The sequence below is a fragment of the Petaurus breviceps genome, unplaced genomic scaffold, assembly GCF_028583685.1.
Source record: "Petaurus breviceps papuanus isolate PSGF00001 unplaced genomic scaffold, PetGlider_PUasm1.0 91133, whole genome shotgun sequence".
In the NCBI taxonomy this organism is placed as follows: domain Eukaryota; kingdom Metazoa; phylum Chordata; class Mammalia; order Diprotodontia; family Petauridae; genus Petaurus; species Petaurus breviceps.
This window is the reverse complement of record NW_027187419.1, coordinates 88,318,122-88,331,608: the sequence shown is the minus strand read 5'-3', so window position 1 is coordinate 88,331,608 and position 13,487 is coordinate 88,318,122. Positions and strand designations below refer to the sequence as shown.

The window sequence follows — 13,487 nt, the reverse complement described above, 5'->3', positions numbered from 1 at the left end:
GTCTTTTGGTATAAGGGACTCTAATTGAGGTGCAACTCAGCATCATAGAATCACAGCATACTGGCACTGGAAGGGACCTTAGAGATCATTTAATTTAACCAGATCATTTTATGAATGAGGAAACTGAGGACCAGAAAGAGATTATTGACTTGCCAACAAAGGTCACTCAGCAAATTAGCAACAAGGTCATACATAAACTATGCAAAAGGTATAAAGCTTTCTTTACTCTGGTTAATATATCAGGCTATATATAAAAGACATATATACATATATGCTTATATATATGTGACTATAAAACTGAAATAAAGACTAATGAATACAGTCAAATTCAGAGGACCTTAAATCCCCACTTCCTTCCCCACTTATGTATTTTAGTGCTGTGATTTAGGGTAGAAAGAGAATAAAAATAAAAGGAAAGAGGAGAGGAATAGGGAACAGTTATTTGAAGAACAATAACTACTTATTCTTCTAGGATGTCTTTTTTTTTTTTCTAGACTCAAAGAGAATGGTATGGAATTAGAGGCCCTGGGTTCAAATCTTTGTTCTGATGCTTACTACCTGTTTGTCCTTGGAAAACTATAAACTCTTTGGTCCTTCATTTCCTCAACTATAAAAATAAGCTGGTTGGATTTCAGGGGTGGAGAAACTGCAGGCTTGAGGCCACATATGGCCCTCTAGGTCCTCAAGTGTGGCCTTTCAACTGAATCCAAATTTCACAGAACAAATCCCCTTAATAAAAGGATTTGTTCTGTAAAACTTGGACTTAGTCAAAAGGCCATACCCAAGAACCTGGAAGGCCACATATAGCCTCAAGGCTGCAGGTTTCCTACCCCTGGATTAGATGATTTCTGAGGTCCCTTCGAACTCTAAATCTGCAGACCACAAAGATGTACTATTTCAATCACTACTGCTGAAAATTATAGCACTGAGGGGAAAAGGGGGAGGGAGGAGACAAGGGAATTAGGTTTAGGTGACTTGCACAGGGTCACACTAAGTGTCAAGATTCTGAAGTCATATTTGAACTCAGGTCCCCCTGAGAACAGGGTTGGTGCTCTATTCACTGAGCATTGTTTTTAAAATAAAATAGAGTTTCAGAGAATTTGTTTGGAATTAAATAGATTCCTGTATTCTGATCAACATAATGAACAACCATAAATTCAAATGAAAGATGATGAACAAAGTCACCCATCTCCTGAAGGAGAGGTGATCAACTCATAGAACATGAGACATATATTTTTGGGAGATGGACATTATGGGAATTTGTTTTGCTTGACTGTGTATATTTGTTACAAGATTTTTCTTTTTCTTTTATTTATTTCAGTGCAAAAAAAGAAAATGGGAGACAGATAAAATCATTTTTTGCTTATTGAAAAAATTAATATAAAAAAGAAATATATTCTTGCATGGTTATAGTTTAACCTTGAATTGACATATGAGTTTCTTAGAGTAAAATCTTCCTTATTTAGAGAAAAAAAAATGAGTAATCCAGATAATTTAAAAAGGCAAAATACTGTTCCTTTGTAGTTCTTGCTCTTTTTTTATATTTGTGTATGCATATAATATGCATATATGTAAACTCATATACATATGCTCACTTGCACATAAACACATACACACACAAATATACATATTTACTTATTAATCTAGGCCTTTAAGCATTCCTTTGAGGAGTTTAACTGCTTTGGCCAGTTGGCATATTCTAAGTGCATCTTATTTCTTTAAACATAAGGAAGGAGATAGGAAGCGTTGGAGAAAAAACAAGGCAGATAGAGCTTGTGGTGATTTTCTTTATTGGTGTTCATTGATCTGCTCATTAATAGTATCTTCATTTTGATGTTTTCTTTCTAAAGTCCACCAGTCAGAAGGAAGTGCAAGAACCCTCACATTAAAAGATGTTTTGAATGGAACTTTTCATTACAAAACATTTTTTCCAAATTGGATTTCAGGCAAGTTGATCATCTTGATTGTGTTTTTGTCTTTCAGTTCTTAGTGTTCCATTGCTGTGTGAGTTCTCCAAGTGCTAGAACATCTTTAGGATGCATGAAGCCATATCAGTCGAAGTGAAAACAAAGGCAATTTGTCTTTTATCCCTTAGACATCATATTAGGCCTTGCTTGACACCTTTCTAATAAACTTTTTCAATTAATATTTATTAAGCACCTACTCTGTGTAAGGTGCTGGGAACAAGAAATTTAAAGTTGGGAGAGGCCTTAGAAGTCATATTATTTTGTATTACAGTTATCTTTGTATGACTCATATCCCTCTAAGATTCACTGTTAGCTCCATGGGAGCAGTGGGTGCTTTTAGAGAGCTTTGTATACAGTGCATTTCTAACAATGTGTATTGCATTAAATTGAATTAAATTTGAAAATCTAAATTAAAATAAAACCTGAAAACTTTTCTCTAAACACAAAAATTCACTATACATATAAATATAGATGTGGGTTTGGTTGTGTAACAATGAAGTCAATTAAGAGATTTGAAGTAAACTTCCATAAAGGTGTTTAGAATTTGGCCACGCATGATATAACAATTACAATTTATAATAAGAATTGCTTTTGATGATGACTGATATGGACATGCTTTTCTGGTCTGAAATTATGGTAATAAATTTTCAGATAAGGGTACAGGTAGGATATGAGCAGAAGAAGATAATAGCACTAGATAGTTTTGATTATTGAAGGAATAAGCATGTGTGTGTGTGAAGAAGGGTTGGTGGGGAGAATCTAACCTAATCAACAATGATTAATGTCAGACTTTTTCAATATTTTGGTTAGTTTTGCTAAACTGGTTTAGCGAACTTTTAAAAGGTCATAAGATCAACAATATTTGGTGATTTTTACACCAATAATGGCAAGAGTGGCAATCTATAATTGATATAGTCAAAACAGTAACCAATGTTCACCAAAGGTACTTACTTTTTACCAAAGGTATTTATTTTGTATTGTGCTTAGTATATCCACTGCTGAAATATAACAGTGAAAGTTAATATAGATAGATATATTTTAATTAATACCTGTGTATGGGTATTTGTATGGAGTGTATGGGGTGTTCAGGGAGGATCAGCACCTCTGGTGAGAGGGCTTCCCAAGCCCTTTTCAGGGCTACTCCTCCACCCTTGGTGTCCACCTGTACCCCAAGGAGCTGTACCATGTGCAGCAACCACACGCCGGTAAAAGTGTCTTGGCAGATGGCTAAACCAGGTTAAGGGTAACTGACAGGTCTCAAACTGAGTTAGGGATATACCAAATCCAGCATGCAAAGACTTCCTTAGTGGAATGGCAGATGAAAACAATTTGTTGCAATGGCCATGAAAGCAGTGGAAACAGGCACTGTGGAGTGCTTCGAGTTGGATCAGACATCGAAGAAGCCAGGGTCATCCCCTTGCATCCCAGGCCATCACCAGTCATCTTGACTTTTGTCTTGCCACTGGACTTCAATGACTCTGGAAGAGAGAGTGGGACTGAGGACTTTGTGCAACTCTCCCTCACTTAAATCCAATTTATGCACAAGTCAAAATGAGGTCATTGGTCCTCTTTGAAATGAAGGACAAACAACAATTAATAATGGAAATGAAGTAAATGGATAAAAACAGTATTCCAGAAACTAAACAGTGTGGAAATGGAATGAGTAATATAACTTGCGTTTAAAGTCAAAAAGTTTGTCATTGCATTTGTTTTTCAGATATCTAGGATCACCCTTAATTAAATTAAAAATTAAATGAAAAACACACACACATTAACATCCTTTGTTTTATAACACTTAAATTTCCTAATGTATCCTATTCCCTTTCCCTCCAAGAGAGCAATCCATTACAACAAAGACTTAAAAAGGGGGTAGGGGGGACAGTTCAACAAAACCTACCTACATATCGAAAAAGTCTGACATTATATACAACATTCCTTACCCACTTCTGCAAAGGTGAGAAGTGAGAAGTCCAGAAGTGTCCTTTCATAACTCTGCTTTGGAATCAAGTTTGGTTATTGTAATTTCAAAACAGTTATGTTCGATTGTTTTGTTTCTGTTCCTAAAAGCTAATTTAAAAAAAATGTTAAGTTTCATAAAGAAGTGTACCTATGTACCTAATGCAGTTTAGATTTCCAATCTCAATTGCAGAAGCATATCTTGTTAACATGTTGATATTTCAATAGTAACTATAACTACAGAGGTTTGGCACTAATCATAATGTGCATGCTTGTACCCTAACAAAGAGTTAGAGCTAGAAAGATCTTACTATAGTTCAACTATTTCATTTTACAGATAAAGAAACTGAGGGTCAAGCACTTGTCTAAGACCCTATCACAAGTTAGTGCTGAAACCTAAGTGTCCTCCTTCCCAGGGGAGTGTTCGTTCTCCTTTAAATAAGGCCACTGTAGACTAACATGCTTCTTCTCCCTTCTCGTTTAAAGCACACGAATACCTCCAAAAGTCTGAAGATGATAACATTGTATTGTATGATATTGAAACAGGAGAAACATCTATCCTCTTGAGCAATAGCACCATGGTAAAGTATCACATACATCTATACTTTCCAATAATACTCTTGAAAGGTGTTCAACTTATTCAAATGCAAGGTAAACAATCTTGGTTAAATTTTCTTGTTCTCTAATCAGTTTATTTATAATTTCAGAAGAGTGTGAATGCTTCAAATTATGGATTATCATCCGATCGGCAGTTTGCTTATCTAGAAAGTGATTATTCCAAGGTATGCTCTCATGTTAGCTGCATAATTTGCCTACCTGGATGTGTTTATGCATGTATGTTCTCAAGTCCATTATTTAACAAACTCTAGAAACAATTTTGTTCAATGGCTACATCTGGAAGAGCAATTAGAAAAGGTTGGGGAAATCCTTCTACATGAACTAGCCTTCCTGAGTTGCTGTTTACATTCAGAATTCCCAGTACCTAGCTACTTTTTTGGCAGCTAGGGGGCGCAGTGGATCAAGCACCTGGTGTGGAGTCAGGAAGACTCATATTCATGAGTTCAAATCTGTTCTCAGACTCACACTGGCTGTGTGACCCTGGGCAAGTCACTTCATCTCTGATTTCTTGCCAAAACTGGATCCACTAGAGAAGGAGCTGACAAACCTCTCCAGTATCTTTGCCAAAGATATAATCCCATGGTTATTAAGGGTCAGATACAACTGAAATGACTGAACAGCAAGGTGACTTTTAGCATAGAGAGAGAAGACATAACTTAGTTTCCCAGTATATTCTTGAGTTGTCTCCAGGTTTCAGTTCATAGAAACCAGGTCGCTAAGGAAATACTTCTTAGGAATAAGAGAAATATTTAATTCTCTTTCAGACAAAGTTAGTCCTGATGAATGGGGAGAATTAGGTCAAATAAGACTTTATATTTAAAATATGCCTTTATGGATTCTAATTTGTTTTCAAAGTAAAAATATTCCCCCAACATAAAATCAGTACATGTAATTCCTGATTTCTGGTAGGTTATCCTTTAAAAGTTTCTAAACTATCGTTTAGAAGTCTGACCTTTCACCTAGACCTCAGTTCTCTCATCTATAAAATGAAGGGGTTGGATTAGATGACCTCTGTGGTCCCTTCCAGTTCAAGGACTATCCCTCTATGACTAAAGAAATTTTAATTCCATCCTGCAGTGTATCCTGTAACTTAAAGAAGAACATTTATTATTATACTAATTGTGAAGATAGGAAATCTAAGATACAGAAATGTTGACTGACAGAGTCAGTGTTAGAGGCAGGACTAAATACCATTTCCTCTAATTCTCAACTCAGAGCTATTTTCACTAGAGTCTCATCAATTTTTTTTTAATCTCAGTAAGGATGGAAAATAGCTAGTCATTATTCCCTTTATACCATAACTTGGAATTTGGAGAAATTATCATAAGTCATTGTCAAACTAGATTTTTGATTTGTGGCATTTGAGCAAAAATACTATATATAAAACATCTTAAGTTTCTAGGTCCAATTTTTCCTTTACTTTTGGCTTCAAAATACTATTCTGAATCCTATTTTGCTACATATTTTTACTATAAAGAATAAAAAGTCATTCTTGTTCATCCCCATCACTTTGTATTACAGTTATCTTTGTATCACTCAGTCTATTATTAATCTCCCAGGTAGATGATAAGTCATTATTTTCTGGCAAACCATTGATAAAGCATTTTTTTAACTCAGAGAAATTTCTTTGCCAAACATTCAAGAATCTTTTGAAAAGAATGACACTCTTCATCTCTACCTAGCACACATGCTACAGAAACATATGAAACAAAACACACACAAAAATGTCATTTTCTTTACTGAACACTTTTTTGTTTTTATTATTCTAAAAAACAATCAATTGTGTGCAAGCCAGTATTTCACAAAATAATTACATGTACATAGATAAATCGATAGATAGATAGATAGAATGTAACTGAACCTTTATTACCACATTCTTCTCCATTTTCTTCATAGTATTATTATTCCAAGTTACCCAAATGATCTTAGTTAACATAGGCCCATATGAGAATGGTTTCAGACACATGGCTGCATTTTAGTTTATTCACATAATATGCTTTTTAGCTTCAAAGTATGTATCATAATTTCACATGAAGGCATTATGCAAGTGTAAATATTATGTAGGTATTATAAAATTTATGTAATTCTTAGTTGAATGAATAAAAATGTACTTTATGAATGCTTATTCAATAAATGTTTACTTTTAATAAATAAATTTAAAAAATTTTCCCAGTCTATTTACTAATACAACTCATGCCTAAGGTGACTGATGTAATACTTTTGACTTCATCTAAATTGAGAACAGGTAAGACAGAGTTAGCATGAGGTAAAAGCATTATAGGATTAGAACTCAAGGGTATATGGTTAAAAAAAAAAGATGCAAAGGCCATCAATGCTGAATGAGGTATTATTGCATTCAATCCTGACTATATGACATATCTATATGATAATGTTACTTTCATAATCCTGAATTTTGCAAGATTGATTGGGGTTCTCATGATAATTATTTTTATCATAATTGTTTTTTTTTCTTTATTCAATCTGACAGCTTTGGAGATATTCCTACACAGCAACATATTATATTTTTGACCTTATAAGTGGGTAAGATTTGTTGTCTATTTACATATGTGTATATATAACATTGAAATATAATATATGATAGAACATAATAGAATAAAAAATAATACGAGAATGGAATAGGACAGAATAATGGAATAGAATAGTGAAAGCTAACTTGTAGAAACTTCTACTGGGAATCCTAATTTGAGAATAGAACTTCCTTATTTTGATAGCTTTTTTAAGAGGAAGATCAGTGCTAATTTTCATTAGGAAACAAAATATATCCATTTTCTCATGTTTGTCGGTTTTGTAATATTCATACTAATTGGATACTGTGAACCCTAAATATCAAGATGTTGGACTTTCATCTTGTATTCAACTCTTCAATGATTGCCTTTCTCTAACCTTAAGTAAGTTCCTTACTTTGTCTAAGTTATGTCTCAATTTCTTCATCTATACAATGGTCTTCGGGAGAGCATTGACTTCTATTCTAGTTCCAAAATTTTGGGGGTTTTCATTCTATAATTCCTTCCTATTTTATCAACTTCATGTTCTTCTATATCTTCTCTTTATCTTATCTTTTAGATAAAATTTCTCCCCTCTTCCCCTTTGCCTTTACCCCTTTAATTTTAATTGTTCTTTGATTTAATTCCAAATTTATCCAACACTTATTAAATACAGACAGACAGACAGACTAGATAGATAGATAGATAGATAATGTACAAATCATTATCTGCAACTGGAGAATCAATGAGTTTACAGTCTCAGTCATTCAATCCATAGAAATTCATTAAGTGACATTATCTGAATCTCAAAGCAAAGACCAACCTAAAATGCATTCCAGCACTAAGCAGTGTGGAAATGGAATAAGAATAATATAACTTGAGTTTAAAGTTAAAAGGATTGTCTCTGCATTAATCTAAATAAAGGGCTTTGTGAGATTTGAAAAAGAGATTCAGCTTGGGGTTGCAAAATGAGGAGGGGAGAGATCAGGTGAAACTTCATGGAGAAGTACCTGAATTGGATCTTCATTTACTAATCTTTCCAATTCAAACAGGCTATTCTAAAAGTGGACTATATTTGAGACAGCCATTGATATTTCACTGGAAATTCTAACCCAAAATGCATCTTCTCAATGGAAATTATTTGCCAATTATGCTTCAACGATAAAATCATTTTAGGGAAAAAGTTATACATACACACCTATTTTTTTTTTTTTGCTTTTTTTGGAGGGGGGAAAGACTGAGCAATTGGGGTTAAGTGACTTCTCCAAGGTCACATGGCTAGTAAGTGTTAAGTGTCTGAGGTTGGATTTGAACTCAGGTCCTCCTGACTCCAGGGCCAGTGCTCTATTCACTGCACCACCTAGCTGCCACATACCTATTATTTTTTAGCCTATTGCTTCTAGAGAGTGGATATATCACATTTAGTTTTCCACAAAAAAGAAAAATATCAGGGAAGTGAATGCTGATCTGACTTTTTTTTTACTTAAATTTGCTTTACCTGAAAGAGGGAATAGGCTCTATATATTCCTAAGGGTTTACTTATCTTGACATGATGTATGTTTCTCTGCTTTTTAAGATGATGAAAACCACAGAGTTAGAAGGACCTTCTTATTGGGAAGCATGTGCCAAATCTCAAACTACTTACAGGAAGCAGGGTATAGTAGACTAATTTGGAGTGCAAAGACCTAAGTAAAAGGCCGAGATAAGTTACCTTACTGGCTAATCATGTGTCCTTAGGCAAGTTAGTTTTAAATCTCTGGACCTCAGTTTCCTCATCTATAGAATAGGAATAATATTTATACTACCTAACAGGTTTGTCCTGAGGATCAATCAAATGAGATTATTTGTAGAAATTTCTCCATAACTAGAAAGCAATATGTTAATCTGAACTCTCAACTGAAGAACAAAATCTATCTTTAAAATTTTCGTTCTTTTGTTTTCTTATCATTTACTTTTCACATTATAAATTTCAACCTATTTTCCAAAGAGCCATCTCTTTTAACAAATTTTTAAAAATATAAACCAGTTCAGCAAACTAATTGTACTAAGTCCAGTATGATATGTATTATTCTATACCCATAATCCCTCATCTCAGGAAAGAAGAGAATGTGGTACATTCTCATAGCTCAAATTTGAGGCCAGGCTTCTTCATTACAATTTCACAATATTTGGTTTCAATTGTTTTATTGTTTTGTTTCCATTTTCATCATTGTAGCCACTGTGTATGTAAGGAGAGGAGAGTCTACCCTCCCCCCAATTAATCCCAGAAAGCCCAGATATCTCAATTGAATCAGTCAAAAATAAACTGGGTATGAATAAGTTGGATAAAGACAAATGACAACACACAGGAAATACCTTGTAATTGATTGAAGATCACAGTGCTTCCTAGACTACGTATAAAAAGTTTGGAGCTAGTCAGTTGAGTGGGAAGAGTCTCCAAGTTCAGGATTCCCTGAGAGGGAATAACTCTTGAGGTCTCTCCTACCCCCTTCCCATTTACTGTTTCCTCTAAGTAAATAGCCTATTAGAACACTATACACCCAGCTGGCACTAGAGAAAGACATGCTGCTGGCAAATGAAAGCTCTCTCAAGAAAAGGCAACTGAGAATCTAGAGATAGAATTGAATAGATTCTGATTTTGTAAACTTTTAAAGGTTGGAAGATCTAGAAGTCTGGTCTGCCTTGGTAGCAGTGTCCACCATGTACCAAGAGACATGGCAATGACTGACTACACACACCACAATAAGGCAGCCACAAATCTCTATAAGGGCATTCACTCTCAAAGCCCAGGAAAGAATTACTCCTGAGGGGAACTTAATGAACTCTTCATGAAGGGAGAAAAAGAGCTATAAATTATCCCTTTGGCATACAGATTTTCTCTATGCGCAGCTTATAAGGGACACTTAAGGGAAGAGTCAACCTCCAGTATGGAGTATTTTTTTTTTTGCAACAATTGTCCTTCCTAGAGCTGCTTACCGTAGTAAGTATTCTAGCTTTACTAAGATACACTTGCTTAGTAAATTAACCTTTCTAAAAGTTAATTAAGCCTGACTTATAATCAGTGGGAAGAACACCCAGAGAGAGTTCATGAACAACAGTATTAGAAATCCTGGACCCTCAGGAATATGCTTAGAATCTTGAGGGGAGAAGTCATTAGCAACTCACTGAGGACCCGGTCTGTCAATGTGAGTGGGAGCCAGAGAAGAAGTAGCCTGGACACCACACCACACCACACATATTTTGTTTTCCTGGTTTTGCTTACTTCTTTTAGCATCTGTTCATAAAAAGGTCTCCCTACATTTCTCTGTATTCATTAAATTCATTGTTTCTTAGAGCAAAGAAATACTCCATTTCATCATTTTCTACAACCTGTTTAGTCATTCTCAATCACCTTTTTAATTTCAATATTTTCCTAGTCATGCTATCTGGCTGTGACACAGGGAACACCACAATCTAGAAAGTAGACATAAATAAGCTGTGGCATTTTATCAATGATAACTTGCATTTGACAATTGCCATAAAAGATATCATCCAATAAATGTATGATCTTCTGAAGAAGGCTAGTCATATTAGTAGAGAAGGAAAAGAGATAGCTTGAGTATTATAATGGTACACACTGTAGGAAAAGGATAGGTGCTGGATATTTGATTTTATTAGTATAGTGAAACTCTCACATAAGGAAATTCCCTCTACAATTTCAGCACTTTCTTTGCAACTTACAGTCAGTCTTAGATGTTTGCCTCCAAATAAAAAGTTAAATGATGAAGGAGGCTTCCAATATAATGAGTGGATCCTTTATAGAGCTTCATGGGAAGACATAGCTAAGAGTCTCATATGAAGAATAGGGATGTATGGGTTGCAATCAACGTCATTAGACGGAAAATACACAACAATAACATTATTGATCCATTAAAGTGTCATAACGTTATTGCTCACATCTTTTTAGAGAGCCTGAGAAGAAGAATCATAATGTCCTTTAGTAGACTGATGTCCAAATCCCATTGACTGCTATTTGTTCATTTTATCTCTTCTTATGGAGTAAATGTGCATAGTCATTTATTCAATACATATATTTAAAGACTCATCAAATTGCCCTGTAACCTCCTTATCTGCATATTAAGTAAATCAACACCTTCTCTGTGGAAGATACTGTGAGAGGAATAGAGAGAAAGCAAATATTATCAGGAAATTTATAATGTCAGGAGGTAAATTAATAAACTTACCCTTTCTCAGAGAGGCCTTTTCAAACATTTAGTTATTTTCACTGTTCTACTCTACCGTGCTGAAATTTTCCATGCTGTGATTTACTAATAGACCTAAAAATTGAGTTCAGGTTTCAAGGAAAGTAGATGGCACTTTGGTTCACAGTTTTTGCATGTCATGCATCTCAGTACCATGTTAAATTTTTAACTACTAAATAGTAAATGCAGTCAAAAATTTTTCTCCTCAAAACCAAATTAATGGATCATCTTGGAATCTTTAATTAGAACCTAATTAAGATGTGCATGGTTCCAGCAACCCTTGAAAAACAAGGATGACTCAATTCCTCTTACACAGGAAAAGATTCCTGAAATGATTTCCGTCATTCTAAAATAATACACATACAGACGTCAGAAACATGAGTATCTACTGAGCTGTAAAGATGTCACCACTAGTTGGAAGACATCCAGTGGTATAAATATCAATATTTTTTTAAAGTTTACTTGAATAGTATAGACTACTCTTCAATATTCAGAAAAATAAGACAGTGCCATAAAAATTTCATAAAAGGCTCAGAAGCAAGCCTTAAAGGATATGAAAAATAAGCAAAGTTTGTGGCAAGATCCACTTGTCTGCCTTAACGTACATGGTTCCCATTCAACAGGAGACTCTCATAAATATCCAAGATCCTTATACTGCGCTTTCCAGCTTATGAGAAGAAGCCTATTCTCCCAATGTTTCTTCACTCTCTATACTCCCTTTTAAGTTGTCTGGCTCCACTAATGCATTGCTGGTGGAGCCATGAAATTCTTCAACCATTCTGGAAAGCAATTTGGAATTATGTGAAGAAAGTGGCTAAAATATCCCCAATTTTTGACCCGAAAGTTCCACTGTTGGGCATATATCCTAAACAGTTTAATGAGAAATAGTAACCAAAAATTTATAACAGAACTTATTCATGTAGTAAAGATAAGGAAACAAAATCTGTGCTCATTGTTTGGGGAATGAATAAAAGTTATAAAATGTGAATGTAATAGAAAAGCTATTAGAAATTATGAATGCAAAAAATGCAAGGAAAGATTTGCATGAACCAATATAAAGTAAAGCAAAGACAACTGGGAAACCAATATACACGATGACTACAACGGTGTAAAAGATCAACAAAAAACAATTAAAACTGAATATGATAAAATTAGAATAATCAAGAAAAATATGAGGAGGTACCCCTCACTACTTTGCATAGGTGGAGGACTGTTTGTGTGGAACACTGTATATAATATAAATTTTTTTTATATCTTGGTGAGTTTTGCTGAGCTTGGGTCTTTCCTTTTTTTTTTTTTTTTGCCTTTTTTTGGAGGGCAATTGGGGTTAAGTGACTTGCCCAAGGTCACAAGGCTAGTTCTTGTGTTAAGTGTCTGAGGCCAGGTTTGAACTCAGGGGTCCTCCTGACTCCAGGGCTGGTGATCTATTCACTGCGCCACCTAGCCGCCCCAGATCTTTCCTTCTTAAAAAAATATTCTTTATTATAAAGTATATGTTGGAAAGTATAGATGATATCCAAGTACCCTGCAACACAGAATGAGTACTATGTTACTACAAACACCAGATTTCCTTCTATGCTTCTTGAATCTCAGCTACCAGGTCGCTCTCTCAGCCTACAAAGTGAACAACACTATCCCTAAGGTTATTTTCTGATACTCATATAAGCCTGGAAAATGATACCTACATTCCTCCATAGATTCTGGGACACAGCTGCATTATCCCTCTAATTATCTCCTAAAGAGGGAAAAAACTGTAGGTGATGAAAAACAAAAAGTACCAAACATTTACTGTTGAAAAAGTTATCTTCCCCATTCCTATATGGAGCTTAAGTTTCATACTAACTAATCTGATAAACAAATTCAACCTAAGGTGTTAATGACTGCTAATGCATTGCTCTTTTATGCTAAGATTTGCATTTTCACAAAGTTTTCCAGACACTTCATTCAAAGGGAGCAAGTTATTTGAGATTTTTTAGGTACAGTAGTAAGATCAGTTTGGTGGGGGGGGAGCAGAGGTTGGACACTACTGGTAATCTTACTGGTGTAGGGAAATCCCAATTTTTCTACCAAATGCATACCAATACTAGTTGTGCAATTTACCGTGCTAGAGAACTACCTGGAATTCAGAAAGGCTACATGAATTGCTCAGTCACACACCTAGTATGGAGCAGAGGAGGGACTTTTAGGTCTCCTTCATTCTA

General features: G+C 34.8%; 1 protein-coding gene across 1 annotated transcript in view; it reads left to right on the top strand.

The window, feature by feature from the left end:
• The window catches only part of FAP (fibroblast activation protein alpha), a 92,267-nt gene that overhangs the window by 15,643 nt on the left and 63,137 nt on the right, over window positions 1-13,487 (top strand). Inside the window, exons 3-7 of the mRNA XM_069080190.1 lie at window positions 1,851-1,946; window positions 4,410-4,504; window positions 4,631-4,705; window positions 7,030-7,082; window positions 11,653-11,717. Of these exons, the coding sequence (XP_068936291.1) occupies window positions 1,851-1,946; window positions 4,410-4,504; window positions 4,631-4,705; window positions 7,030-7,082; window positions 11,653-11,717 (384 nt within the window). The remainder of the gene's footprint in view (window positions 1-1,850; window positions 1,947-4,409; window positions 4,505-4,630; window positions 4,706-7,029; window positions 7,083-11,652; window positions 11,718-13,487) is intronic.